The 15,004-nt window shown below is 43.9% G+C and overlaps 2 protein-coding genes across 2 annotated transcripts in view; one reads left to right on the forward strand and one right to left on the reverse strand.

Annotated features, from left to right (window-relative positions):
• The first annotated feature begins 1,588 nt into the window (after positions 1–1,588).
• mcm10 (minichromosome maintenance 10 replication initiation factor) lies at positions 1,589–10,786 on the forward strand. Its single transcript, XM_037696131.1, has 17 exons — positions 1,589–1,595; positions 1,676–1,942; positions 2,031–2,171; positions 2,260–2,394; positions 2,997–3,192; positions 3,283–3,448; positions 4,086–4,253; positions 5,430–5,546; positions 5,618–5,814; positions 5,895–5,989; positions 7,642–7,755; positions 7,853–8,326; positions 9,773–9,891; positions 9,972–10,085; positions 10,157–10,302; positions 10,424–10,466; positions 10,553–10,786. The coding sequence occupies exons 1-17, from the start codon at positions 1,589–1,591 to the stop codon at positions 10,634–10,636; spliced, it is 2,583 nt and encodes an 860-aa protein (XP_037552059.1). The 3' UTR covers positions 10,637–10,786.
• A 3,142-nt stretch (positions 10,787–13,928) lies between these two features.
• The window catches only part of ucmaa (upper zone of growth plate and cartilage matrix associated a), a 9,831-nt gene continuing 8,755 nt past the window's right edge, over positions 13,929–15,004 (reverse strand). Inside the window, exon 5 of the mRNA XM_037695736.1 lies at positions 13,929–14,017. Within this exon, the coding sequence (XP_037551664.1) occupies positions 13,929–14,017 (89 nt within the window). The remainder of the gene's footprint in view (positions 14,018–15,004) is intronic.

Here is a 15,004-nt window from a genome sequence, read left to right on the forward strand (position 1 = left end):
ATATATATATATGTATATATATTGATATTGCATCACAAACAATAAAGGTCACCAATCCATGTTATTCATGTGTTTCTATCATTTTCAAATGATAATTCTTTGACATAAACTTTATTATTTACAAGTTACACCAAAACTGTGCAGTTCAATACAGTAAACATGTTTGTGTTTTTGTGACATCATGGGAAATAAAAATGTTGCAATCAAGTTTGTTTGGCCCTATTCACTGTTAGGTGTTTTGTGAATAAAGTGCTATGGTAAAGTAATACAAAAACTTATTTTTGATAAAGCCTGAAAGGAACATTTGAAACAATTTGTGCTATTTAAAATCAAAATATTTAAAGAGTACTTTCACATAAAGTTAAAACATAAAGTTAACTGATTATAAAGGATAGTACGGAAAAGAATGGAGCAATATGTCATAAAACATGAAATATAAACCGGGGTCTCTTTGACTAACATATTGCCTGATTTTAAACGTATTTCATCTGCGGTTAGAAACAAAATTGATTAATCAAAAATCTTTGTTTTTACCCTTATTAAATGTAAAGCAAGGAGTGTCTGTTTAATATAATATATTAACTTATTATTATTATTATAATACATTTACTTGTTACATTTTTATTATTTAAAAAATAATAAAAATTCTAATCAGGCAAATTGTTGGACATCAAACAGCGCTTTGACAACATACCCGGGTCCTTCATTTAGCGCCAGTTTAGATTTCCCTCACAGATTGAAAACACGGTTTTTCAGACCTAGAAAGTTATATTTTATGAAATATACAACTGAAAATGTTGTACAGAGGGTTGTTTTTTTTTACGATAGGTGTTATTTATGAAAAAATACAAATCGTATAATAAAAGTTTTAGTCTTTTTTTTTTTTAATTGCGTTTAAGTTAGCAAATAACCGAAAGCAGAGCTAAACTCGAGGTAAGTGTACAACACTACGGAAAGAGTTTAGATATAAATATATATAATTATATATCCGTGTATTATAAGGATAAAACATTTTTTTTAATAGGTTCTTATGTTTTACAGTTATTGTCATTTTAAAAGTGACATTTCAGATGGAGCTGATTCTGAAATAGTTTTAAGTTCAAAGTTCTTTGTCATTCGCATGTGGTACATGAGGTGGAACGACATTGTGGTCCCAGTTACATCCAACAATAGCAAAAATATAAACTGTAAAAGAAACCGTACTACGGATCTAAGATATAAACTAAGAAATATGCTAAACACTAATGTACTATAGACTAATATAGTGTGTATTTACTTTAGTCATATTTCATATTTGAAGACATCAAGAGCTTTGTTTAAAGAATTATTCCTCTGTTTATTTTTCCACGCTTCACATGTTAACAGAATGAAATTATGCAGATATATTGATGCTTCATGTCGCTTTTATTTGCAAAATTATATATTTTTTTAAATCCCCAGACAAACTAGAAGCTGAACATAATTCTGAAACTAGTGCAAAAAAAAAAAAAAAAAAACTCAAAGAAGCTTGTTGCAACATTAAAAATAAATGTCTTTTATTGTCTTTGTCAATACCAACAGGGGCATCTGAGCTCAGCACATTTCTAAAATGGATGGTAAGTGTCATCGTAGTTAAAACACGAGACAGCGGGTGTTCAGAATGTCAGATCAGTGGCTGCGTAACTTGTTTGCTCAGGTGAGGATGATCTGGACATTTTGACGGCGCTCCTGGATGAGAGCGAGGACATCGCCAAAGTCCGAGCCGATCAGGAGCAGGCGGACGACTTGGATGGGCTGTTCGACGAGGACGACGAAGAGTATCAGGAGGGGAAGGAAGTGTCCGCAGAAGATGTGGTGTCAGATCTTTTCGGAGATGTCGACGACATTGAAAATGAGGAGAAAACCTCAGAAGAACAGGCAGAAAGGCCTGAGAACCTGAACAGGTCTAAAGAGGATTTGCGAGGTTTGCGCTCCGGCACACTCTCCTTGTTGTCTGCATTTAGTTCAAGTTTCACTCAGCTGCTTGTTGTGTCTCTGAACTTCGTCTTCAGAGGAGTTGAGGCGAATGCAGGAGCAGATGCAGAAATTACAACAGCAGCTGGAGGCGAACCAGAAAGGGTCAGACGCTAAAGTCTGTACTAAACCAGCACCAACACGACCGTCCAAACCAGTTCCAACCAAACCACACGCAGGTAAACATTTAGTTTCCACTTAAACCTTGATTTATAAATGGCACAGCATCTAAAGTCCTGTGTTTCTGTTTCTCTTGTTTTCCGGCAGCATCGTCATCACCTCCAGTCAGAGAAGGAAGCTTGAAGCTCCAGGAGTCCTCAGATTTTTCCTCTCAGCTCAACAACGCAGACTCGTTCAAACGCAAACCCAGACTGGCTCACAAACCCAAAGCATCATCACCAGGTAGCACTCACCGTTTAAAGGCCCTCGCTGCAAAGTCACGGGTCCAAAAACATGCACGTTTCAGCCGCTCTCAGGCCCAGGCCTCCCTGAAACAAATGAATCTGTTGGTTTGTGTTTACCCTCAGGTCTGTTGATGCAGGTAACAAAAAAGGTTCAGTCATGTCATCTGGACCAGTTCCTTTAAGTGAGAGATGACACTTAACATTTTTTCATTATCTACTTGGATGATTGAGCTTACAAACCGTTTTTTTTGTTGATGCAGATGAAAAGATGATGTTAAAACAGTAAATCTACAGGTTTAGAAGAAGCTCTGTCTTCATGGTGCTCCTCTTTGATCTATAGTCATCCTTTAAGCATGGCCCTTTTTATAATCTTCTCTTTCCACTTAAACGTCTTCAAGTTTCTACACTTTATTCGGCTGAGTGAACTCCTTCGATCTGTACAGTTGAAACCGTTCAGAACCTCTGTGTTTGGTTTAGCAGCGAGTGCCTTTAAACTCTCACGGGTCTCAGAGTTTATTTAGATCTTAGTTGATCTGTAGCGAGTCGCTGCCTAAGTTTCCACCATGTTTTGTTTTTCAAAAGCTTGTTTGTTGCTTCTAGAGGGCAGAAAACCACCGGTGGAGGTAAAGGTTGGCAGCTCCTTCCAGCCGTTGGACAGAACCAGGGAGGCCTCGGACCGTCTGCTCACGTCTTCCTCCCACGGCAGACCTGCATCAGCAGGACCATCGAAACCTGCCGCTCCGCCTCCTCTCCCCAAAGACGTGGCTGTGGAGAAATACTCCGGCCTGCGCCTCAGGTCAGAACACCAAAACAATCGTGACGTAACTCGCAGACGTGTTTCCTTTTGTTTTGGGGCTTCGGTGGAATTTGCGTTTGTTTCCTTTAGGAAGCCGCTGGTTTCCTCCTGCGAGATGGACCGTAAGATGGCCGACCGCCGGCTCATCCGTCTGTCGCAGGTGCCGGAGCGTCTGACACGAGAGAAGCTGGAGGAGAGCGACTGGGTGACGTTTGCAGTGTTGGTTAACAAAGTGACGCCTCAGAGCAACAGCAGCGTGAGTGCATCGTCCTGCACAGTTTATTTATCACTAATTATACATCCGGACTTATCCATCCATGGTTGCAGTCCAGCTGTTCTGTCCAAAAACATTTATGTTCCTCTTACTGAGCGTTGCTTGAGCCCGTCTGCAACTCTTTGACCTCATCACGTCTCTTCCTGTTGAGCCCAGCCGGCTCTGAACAGTAGCTGCTCTTAATTAAACCAGGAGCGCCGTCACTGGGGGCGCCGCTGCTCCTCCACAGCAAAAAGAATCGCCTGAGGTGGTGCAGGCGCCTCCCTCTCTAGGTTTTCTGTGCTCTGGGAGGAGACTGGGGGGATTCTGGATCCACCCAGGAGGAGCTGGAGTGTCACTGGGGGGACGGATGGGAACCTGTGATTGTTTTCTTTACCAAACAAGGAGAATAAACTTAAAAAGTACGATGCGAGCTCTGTAGGAGATTATACATATATTATTTTTACCCGCTTCCTTCTCGGGTCGCTGGTGTCCAGCAGTCACTGTGGGGGAGGCAGGGGACACCCTGGACAGGTCTCCAGTCCATGTCAGGGACACAACGAGACAAACAACCATTCACTCTCTCTTGTCTAAACCTCAGAGCCCGTCACGATTCTGATGGAGCTCCTCTTCTCTGCAGGGAAAAACGTTCAGCATCTGGAAGCTCAGCGACCTCCACAACCTGGACGTGTTCGTTTCTCTCTTCCTGTTCGGCGACGTCCACAAGGAGCACTGGAAGAGGGACTCGGGCACCGTCATAGGACTCCTAAACCCCAACCCGATGAAACCGAGAGACGGGAACGACGGGGTGAGCTGCGTTCTGTTTTAAAGGTCCAGCAGAACCACAGTCTGACAGCACATCTGGAGCTGAGGAAACAGCTGTTCACTGGAGAAGGTTTCTGCTTTAGAAGCTAAATTTAAATATTTTGAGGTTAGCTAACTCTGGAAAAAAAAAAAAAAGTAAAATGTCCCAAGTTGCAGTTTAAAATCCTTAAACTTGTCTTGGTGTAACACTTGGAAGCAGTTTATAAATTATAATTAATTTAGAATAATTTAATGAGCGAACACAAACTTTCATTATTTAACTGGATCGTTTTATGTTTAGTTTCAGTTTCAGTGTCTTTAAAAGCAACAAGAGAAATGTTTCAGCAACTTACCGTAATGAAACGTGAGATATTTACACAGAAAGACTTTTTAAAACTTTTAATTAAATACTGTAGCATGTCAGCACCCAGCTGAGCAGCAGCATGTGCAGCTCATCTTGTAGATCAAGAATCAACTTTTATCAATCGATCAATTTTTATAGACTTTATTTTACTGAACCCCACAGGTCTCCATGACAACTACCTCCCTCGCTCATGGTTACTCTACTGAATGTCATAGTGCATTTATTTATTTTTGTCAATCAGCTGTGTTTAGAAAAAACAATTAGTGCACGTATCTGTGCATGTTATCAGAACATATTGTAGCATTCTGGCCTCAGGAAGGGATTATGGGCAGAATTTAAAATCTTCCTCCTGTGCACTGTACACAACAGGGACAGAATGAAACCAAGTTTCATTTGTCACATTTTTTTAACCTTTATTTATACAGGTGGTCTCATTGAGTCAGGAGGCCACACCCCCTTGAAAGAGTCGTGCATCGGGCAGCAGCTCTGTGAGCGCCAGATGAAGCTCGTAAAAAACAACAATCCATAAATTAGCTGCAGCATTGCATAACCTGCGGGGTTCATAATGTGATAAAAAGTTGCTGCTTATAGTCCAGAAACTACGGCATCTTAAAGTTAGCTGCAGCTCGTGAGTAGTTCTACTCATGTTTGACCTGAATATAATTTTCTTCTTATTAAAAATACAACATTCAGTGATTTAACTAAAAGGTCGACTTTATTCTTCTGGAGTGTCTTGATTTTATTGTGACGAAACAACGGTTCGCTCTCGGATGTGTGCTCGGGTCTCAGTTCTGACGGGTTTGCTGCGCGTTGCAGGTGAGCCTGACGGTGGACCACCCGCAGAAGGTCCTGGTTCTGGGTGAAGCTCGGGATTTCGGGACCTGCCAGGCCGTGAAGAAGAACGGCGAGCCGTGCTCTCAGATCGTCAACACGGTGCGTCTCTTCTCTGTGGAGCTGTGTTGGAGTCCGCGCGGCCCTTTCCTCACATCTGGTTCTGTGTGCAGTACGAGTGCCAGTACTGCCAGTACCACGTCAAGGCCCAGTACAAGAAGATGAGCTCCAAGCGAGCCGAGCTGCAGTCGTCCTTCTCCGGAAAAGCCCCCAGCAGGGTGAAGGGGAAGGGGGGCGGCCTGAGGGAGCGCCTGTGTCAGGACGGTTTTTACTACGGGGGGGTGTCCTCCGCAGCCTGCGCCTCCTCCCTGTGAGTCCCAGGAGCTGGATCTTTGTAGCAGGAGCTGCAGGGACGCCCGCTATCAACAGTGACCACTTTCTGTGTTTCAGAACCGCCGCCAAGCCCAAAACTCCCACCCAGAGAACTCTGGACCAGCTGTTCGTGAGAGGCTCCGCTCAGCTCCTCGGTCAGGCCAAGAGAATCGGTAAGGCGGGGGTAACGGGCGACCATCCAACTGTGTCTGAATAACTTGAATTAGATTCAAGATGGTGGCCAGAGCTAACCAACACAAAAAAAAAGTTAGAACTGTCGTGTTTACAGATATTAGGCTGAACTGTGGTGTGGTAGCAGCTGAGGCTGATCCCTAACATCCAGGGACTGAAAACCTCTGGTGGGTAGAAGCACAGGCTCGGCCTTTAGCTTGACGTAGGTCCAGGCCTTCTGCTACAGCGCCAAATCTGTTCTGACAGCGGCCCGATCCTGATTTGTGGATGGACGACGCGCTAATGGTTCGGAAGTGAGGAGCAGAACTTCTGGTAACTTCAGGTTCTGAGGACAGAGTCTCCTGGACACTGATCTGAACCGATACTGAAATAAATAACCACTACGGTCTGCGTGACGTTTTTTTCTCAAGGGAACAGCAGAAACTTGCTTCATCTGACGATGGTCGCTCACCTGAAGGGATCTATAATAATTATTTTATTTTATTTATCCAGAGACGTGTCGACCTTCAGCAGCGCTGGTGAACGAAGCCAGAGAATCCTTCAGATCGGGGCTCTGCAACCTTTACGATCAAAACAGACATTTTTCACCTTCATTCGTTCACGACATTAAACGTGTCCGGAGCCACAACAACCTGCTCAACTGGTTATCAACTGGTGGCTCATGGGCCACTTTAGGTTTGCTGGAGGGGCTTTTGTGGCCAGTAAGGGTGACATTATAAAGCAAAAAAATCTAATAATTGTTAACGTTTATTAAAGAAAAAGACCAGATTCTTGTAAAGGGGGGGACATTTTTCAGTTTTTATCTTTTTTAATTAATAAATCTATAAACTATGCAGACAGTTCATATAAAGAACTAAAGCATCAAGTTAAAGTTTTGCTCCTTGTACTCCAGTGTTCACATATTTACAAAAGAAATGACAGAAAAACTGTTTGAACTCGTCCCTTTTTGTTTGTAGAACCAATAAAGTTCAGTTTTTTCCAGCTTTGGTCAACGCTTGAAAGAGACACTAAAGAGGGGGCAAAGGGCCGCATGTGGCTCAGGAGCCGCAGGTTGCAGACCCCTGCTTCAGATCCTCCAACCATCAATTATATCGTGTCCTTCATCCACCTCTCGGGGCGTCTTGGCCCAAATTATGATGCAGCTTCACCCCGTAGAGCTTCTTTTCCTCGGGGCTAAGCTTTCCAGCTCAATCGAACAATAGATTGAAAAAATCCTCTGTTCGTGTTAATTACTAGAAGAAGCTTCACGACGAAGGAGAAGATGTTTTTAACCGAGTTTTACCGGACAGACGTCACAACAGATGTTTCATTGAAGCCCGGTCGTGTGGATCTGCCACGGGCGGTGTGCGAGAACTGTTCTCTATCTGCTGATCAGTTCTGGGCTCAGCAGGCAGGTCCTGATGACCTCACCGAGCTGCACATGCAGGCTCCTCTCCGAGAAGGAAAGAGCTCTGAGCTCATGCACGTGGTTCAACATTAACTGACAGCAAACTGCTTCGGTTGACGAACGCCATCGTTCCGATTCTGATCAATTCTAACGAGATCCTTGTCTCACATTTTATCTGTTTTGGTCTGACACATCACTGGAAACGTGTTTTTGCGTGTGTGTGTGTGTTTTTGTGTGTGTGTTTAGCGGTGCAGTCCGGTGAGGTTTCCGGTTGTTCCGATGAATTTAAGACGCTGCTGTCGGTGCCGACAGCCGGCGCTCTGCAGCTGAAGAAGCACCTGACTCAGAACCGCCAATCAGGTACACGACTCGCTGCAGTTCTGTTTTTCAGTTTGTATAAAAAGGGTTGTTGGGGGGTCAGACCCAGTTCTGGGTCTTTAACTTGTTTCCTTCTCAGTCCAGAAAGACGAGTCTGGAGCGCCGCTTCAGTCCATCTCGGCCTCCGATCTCCTGAAGCAGCAGAAACTGAAGCAGCGCGAGCTCCTAGAGAGCCGGCGGCAGAGAACGGAGGAGAGGAGGGTCCAGAACCTGAGCAGAACCGGACCCAGTTTGGGTCCAGGTGGTTTATCGTCTCCGAAAGCCGAGAACCGCGACCCCGAGACAATCCCGGCGGAGCCTCGCGCCCCGACCCTGGGCCGAGGTTTCTGCGAGGGCGACGACATCCTCTTCTTTGACAACGGCCCGCCTCTAGCTCCGCCTCCCAATGCTCCCAGCCTATCAGCTGCCAAGATGGCCGCGCTGAAGAAGCTGCGGGCCAAAGGAAGCGGGCTGGAGAAGGAAGACCCCAACGCTGTGAAGAGGAAGAGGAGCAACAGCAGCGAGATCAGCACGCGAGTGGAGAAGAACCGGACCTCCCCCAACGGTACCGAAGGTAGCTTCCACACCGAAGGTTTACACATCAGCTGAATTTAAGCTCATGTTTACTTCAGGATGTTGTGCTTTATGTCCAAACTCTGAAAACAGAGAATCCGCCGCCGTTTGGGCTTCAGGACCAAATAAAACCGACCCGGTTCTAAAAGCTTTAGCCATTTCTTTAATAAACTTAAACATGTTGGAATCTGTTGTTTTTGTTCACACGAGGTTCGATTTAAATCGGTTTGGACCCCGACACAGACCGGATCAGTTTTATTACGTCCTGATGTGCAGAAACCACCTTTCTGTTAAAAGTAGCCGAATGGCAGCTAAAAGCTAAGATGCTTTGTGGACATGCTGAGGTCTCAGCGGTTCTGAAGGACATCATGAACCAAACAAAACATTAGCTTTAATCTAAAATAAAATAAAATAAAAAAAATAATAACTTTAAGCTAAAACAAGCTAACCAACTAAAGTCTGCTAAAATAAGCAAAAGGCCAGCTAAAAGTAGAAAGCTAGCATATGCTAAAAAAAGAAAAACACTAACTAAAAGGTGAAAGTAGCAAAAAAAAGCTAAAGCACAAAGAATGTCTAAAAGCAACAAAAAGTAGCTTAAAGCTAAAAGTATGAAGGTGGATGTATTGTCCCTGTGATGGACGCACACCTGTCCAGGTGTCCCCCACCTCTCGCATGAAGACTGCTGGGGACACACCTGCTCCTTGCTGCCCGGAAAAGAGAAGGTGGGTTAAAAGGGCTAGCTAAAGTAGCAGAAGGCTATCACAAAGCTATATAAAGCAAAATGCTAAAATTAGCCAAATAGTAACTAAAACTAATAAAACATTAGAAAAAAACAGCAAAAGTATTTTTTTAAAGTAGCAATAGGATAGCCAAAAGCAGCTAAAACATAGCTGAAATGTCCAAAAGATGTCTAAAAGTTATAAGTAGCAAAAGTCTAAAAGTAGCCAAATAATAGCTAAAACTAATAAAAAGTAAAAAAAAAATAAAAAAAAAACAGCAAAAGTATCATTTAAAGTAGTGATAGGATAGCTAAAAGCAGCAAAAACATAGCTAAAAGGTCCAAAAACAGCTAAAAGTAAAAAGATAACGCAAAGCTATATAAAGCAAAATGCTTAAAGTTGCCAAATGATAGCGAAAAATGATAAAAATGTTTGAAAAAAGCAGCAAAAGGATCATTCAAAGTAGCGATGTGTAGCTAAAAGGTCCAAAAACATAGCTAAAAGTTAAAAGGATAGCACAAAGCTACCGGTATATACAGCAAAATGCTAGAAGTAGCCAAAAGATAGTTAAATAAAAGGTTAAAAAAACAGCAAAAGGATCATTGAAAATGGATTGAAAAGTCCCGACAACGAACCCACCAACGGGTCTGCTCCGAGGTTCCCACCAGCGAGGTGGGGTGGTGGTTGCTTGTTGTTTTCTTGTCACCAATCGTCTGTTTTGTCCGGAGCAGGCGGCGAGGAGGAACCGGCCCAGAAGAAGAAACGAGACCAGCTTCACTACGTCCAGTCCGAGGAGTTCCAGAAGATCCTCAACGCCAAGTCTCGACACGGGACGGTCCTGCAGGCGGTACGGCCGTTCAAACCCGCAGCTCCGCGCCGCAGTTGGTCTGTGCAGAGAGTAAACGGGTGTTTGTGACTCCGTTCCAGGCCGAGTACCAGCTGCAGGAGAGATACTTCAACGTCCTGGTGAAGAAGGAGCAGCTGGAGGAGAAGATGAGGGGGATCAGGGAGATGAAGTGTCGAGCTGTCACCTGCAGAAAGGTACGAGACGAAGAGGGGGCGGGGCTTGTTGAAGCTCGGAGTGTAACCGCTCTCCTCTCCGGTGCTTCCAGTGTAACTACACCTACTTCAAGCCGGCGGATCGGTGCGTGAACGAGAACCACGAGCTGCGCTGGCACGACGCCGTGAAGCGTTTCTTCAAGTGTCCCTGCGGACAGAGGGCCATCGCCCTCGACAGGCTGCCGCACAATCACTGCAGGTACGGCCCGCCGCTCCGCAGCAAGACATGCAGCTGAAATGTGCTGAGAAAGTAGCTAAAGTTATCCCTGAGCACCAACGCTTAAATGAAATGATGACATCGTTTCTTTTCTCTCTTTTAGCAACTGCGGCCTGTTTAAATGGGAGCGGGACGGGATGCTGAAGGTGCGGCTCTTCGTCTCCGAGGAGACTTTTCAAAGACTGCGTCTCCTCCGACGACTCACTCCTGATTAATTGTTTTATTCTTTCAGGAGAAACAGGGGCCGAAGATCGGAGGAGAACTTCTCCAGCCTCGAGGGGACGAGCAGCCCAAGTTCCTCAACAGCATGAAGTGATGTCTGAAGAAAAAAAGAACATTAGAGTCTTCATCAAGGCGACTTGTTGGTTGGACTTTTCAATTAGAACTAATTATGTTTTAAAGTTGGTTTTTAAGATCGCTCAGACTTCTGATGTATTTGCTGTAAACGGGATGATTAAAGCAACAACTTGGAAGGCTTCATGTTGAATTTAATTTAAATAAGGAGCTGCGAGTGATGGAGGCGTGACAGTGACTAGGCCTCTCGCGATAAACAATAAATCAATTAATCGCACGATTAATGAAAATTATCAACCTCATTTTCATTTATCGGCTTTATCGTTTCTTCGTCTCTCTCTTTCTACTGAAGACACTGGATGACAAAAGACTCAACTCCGGTGCTCTTCACTGACCCCTCCCTTTCTCTTTTTTCTTTAAAATATGTTTTGGATCGTTAAAAGCAGCTATGCTAGGAGCTACGCTAACAGGCCGACCTCAGGGAAAAATCTTCCGTCTATTCGAAGCTCCAAAATTCACAGTTGAAACTCGTGCCTTCGTGTAAAAAGTTGTTTTTCTCTGCAAAAAAAAGCTGAGAACTTGTTTACTGTTTTTTATTAAACGCTTTGTGTGAAAAATGCTAAAGAGCTCAAACCACACCGAGCGTCCACCATTTTGAGAACCAGATAAAGGAAGGAGAGAGAGCCCATGTCACGTCAAGGAGCCTCCCTCCCATTTTTCTTAAAGAGACACGCTGCTCGCTCCCTCACTATCCATCCTTCAGTTCAAACAGTCTTATACTGCCAGTGGTTGAAAAAGTACTACACTCAAAAATTAACCAACATTTCTTCATAAATTTGACAATAATTACTAATTATTGTCAAATTTCAAACAATATTATCGTTTATCGCAATAATTTCTGAGACGATTAATCGCCCAGCAAAATTAGTTATCGTGACAGGCCTAACGGTGAGCGGCCTGAGAACAACGTCCGCATCGTCGTGTCGCAGCCGAGCTGCTCCAAAATGAACAACTTCCTGAAACGCCTCACTTTTGGTTCAGGCTCCATCTTGTCTGTGGTCGGGGAGGCAACGGGTCCAGGAGAGAAACCCAGACCTCCAGCTCCTCCTGGGGGGGTTCTGAGGTGTTTCCAGGTCTCTTCCAGCGGGACGTGTCTGGAAAACTTCCAAAGGGAGAGATCCTGATCAGATGAGCCTCTTCACTGACTCCTTTTGATGCAGATGAGCAGCAGCTCCACGCCGAGCGCCCGGATGACTGCGCTCCTCTTATCTCCAAGGCGGAGCCTCCCCACCTTGAAGGAAGCTCATTTCATCCGCTTGAACCCAGGATCTGGTCCTTTCAGTTCTTATCCAGACCTCATGAGCATCGGAACGTAGACAGACCAAGAAAAACGAGCTTCGTCTTTCGACTCAACTCTTCACCACGACCGACCGAAGCAACGTCCTCATTACTGAAGACGAGGCCTTCGCTGATTATTTTTTCATTATTCCAACAGTGATGCACATAAACTCGTTAACTGTCAAATAAATTATTACCGTGTAACTTATACCGTAGTGGTTCCCAAAGCACCAAATAACAAGAATAGACTTGTAGCCCCGAATAAATTTGCTTAAAGTTTACAAATGTTGCTAAAAGTCCCTAAACAAAAGGTAATGACAGTTACTAACAGTTAAAGTTTTTAGTTCTTGTAACAGTTAAGACAACAAAACAATTATTTTTAAAGTTAATTTGGTTTCTATCAAGACTCATAATGGAGGACCGGCCCACTTTTAGGAGCAGTAAATGTATAAAAGTTTAATAAAAAAGCTTCAGGTTTCCTAAAGTTTGATCATTTTCATCTCTGGCTCCCTCTTGTGGAAGTAAAAATAAATAGACTCATTCAGTGTTTACCAGTGTAGCAGGAAGCTTCCTAACCTGCAGAGAGGCGGGTGATCATGTTTTTGTCCAAGTTCCTTATAGCATCTTCGCTTTGGTCATTGCTCTGTGTGTTAGCAAAATATCAACAGATTTTAATGAATCGGAAAGTAATCGCTGGATGTACGTCTAAAACTCAATTCAAGATGGCCGCCACATCTAATTGACAGCCAGCTCAGAAATGTCCAATAGATTGTCCCTATCTGTCCATCCATGAGACAGTCCACAGATGTTTTGGACAGAAAGTGTCCTCAGACCGTCTCCACGTTGGATCCTAAATATCAGGACCACTTCCTCCAGAGGAACCTTCTCTGTTTCTGGTGAAGTCCACTCCTCTATCATAAGGTGGACTGGGTCAGCAGGTGAGTTCTTCACCTGAAAGCTGCAGGTTCGTGTCCTTTAACAGTTTAACTGACCTGTTGACCGTTATCACATTGACCTTTGACCCCTCCACCACACGTATATCTTTAATCAGGATTATTCTGAGGGATTCGTGCTTTGGAGTTCGATTCCTGTAGTCCTCTTCTATTTAAGATCAAGGATTTTTATTTGTCATACACATCACATGTGGTACATGAGGTGGAACAAAACTATGTACACAGGGTCTCAGTTACATCCAACAAAAATACAAATTATAAAGAAAAAGTAATAAGATCCGAGACACGAACTAAGAATATATTCACTAAATTAAATACACAAACTAAGAATACACTAAGCACTAACAGTACAAAATTAAAAAAGCTTGTAAATTAAATATTAGTTGTGAACTATGATATTTATAAATGTATGAACAACATGGTGAAAATATAACTTAAAAAAACCCCAACTTTTTTTCTTATTAAAGGCTAAATAAACCAAAATATCGCTGTTAATTTTTGACTGTGTAACTTTACAAACGGCACCCCATACTCGTCTTCCTCCTTTTGGCCCATTTATGTTGAATATTTTCCACCTCTGGAATCTGCAGCCTGATGACTCCAGCAGCTTCCCATCGCCTCCTCTCCTTTAAATACTCCAAATACCAGACATTTCAAGGCAAGTTCAAGTGGAAACTGATCTTTATTTCATATTTTCACAATGTTCCTTTGTAAGAATGAAAGCTACAGACCTCCTCTGAGCTTATTTTTCTGCTAAAACAACTCATAAGATGATATATTTAATATAATCATAATTAAACACAAGCATGCAAACGTTTTAAGTTACAATACAAAAACTGCACATTGAATATACTTTACAGTTTGAGTCAGGTGAATGTTACACAGTTGAAATTAATATAAATGTAAGGAAAACATTTAAAATTATACAGAAGCATGGATAACTAAGACAACTGCCTTCAGACTGCTAGGAAAAAACCTGTAAACCTGAAATGACGGCATTGAAATGATGCGTTCCGGTTCTTCTCAGTGAAACCAGTAGGACCGAGGGTAGAGACCATCATAGTGATATTCTCGCAGCTGCTCGTTCGTCTCCCTCGATCTCTCGTTCAACTCTGTGAGTTAAAAAATAAAAGATAAATACATTATTTGTCACGAAAAAATTTAAAAAATCCCATGGTATGGTCCAACATTTTTCAGTCAGGTCATCTGGAGTTTCTTTTTTTGTGCTGAAACGTTTCGCCTTCAATCCAGAAGGCTTCATCAGTCAAGGAAACACACAACAAAACTGATTCTTCCCTCAACAGCTTACTCCAAAGTGGAACAAACCAGTTCTGCTTGTGATAAGATGGTCTCTTTGGTACGCCCCTCCTCCATTGCCGGCCCTCTTCCTGGTTGACAATCTTGTCAAACTGGTTGAAAACAACAAAGTCCATGCTCAATAATCCATGGTATGGTGTTAAGGAACACTTTCAGCTGCTACCACACTAGATTTTAGCTCAGAATCTGTAAATTTAGCTGTTTTAGCCATTTCTTTCAATCAATGATAGATTGAAACACAAGAAAACCCAGCACTCTTTGGAGCTCTGTAGATCAGACTTCACATTTAAACATGGCTCAACATTTAAACGGGCCTCACACAGTTGGACCTCACACAGTTGGACCTCACGGGCCTCACACAGTTGGGCCTCAGGGGCCTCACACAGTTGGGCCTCAGGGCCTCACACAGTTGGGCCTCAGGGGCCTCACACAGTTGAGCCTCACACAGCTGGGCCTCACACAGTTGGGCCTCACACAGCTGGGCCTCACACAGTTGGGCCTCAGGGCCTCACACAGCTGGGCCTCACACAGTTGGGCCTCAGGGCCTCACACAGTTGGGCCTCAGGGCCTCACACAGTTGGGCCTCAGGGGCCTCACACAGTTGAGCCTCACACAGCTGGGCCTCACACAGTTGGGCCTCACACAGCTGGGCCTCACACAGTTGGGCCTCAGGGCCTCACACAGCTGGGCCTCACACAGTTGGGCCTCAGGGCCTCACACAGCTGGGTCTCACACAGTTGGGCCTCACACAGCTGGGCCTCACACAGCTGGGCCTCACACAG

The sequence above is a fragment of the Nematolebias whitei genome, chromosome 22, assembly GCF_014905685.2.
Source record: "Nematolebias whitei isolate Nwh7 chromosome 22, NemWhi1, whole genome shotgun sequence".
Taxonomy (NCBI): Eukaryota; Metazoa; Chordata; class Actinopteri; order Cyprinodontiformes; family Rivulidae; genus Nematolebias; species Nematolebias whitei.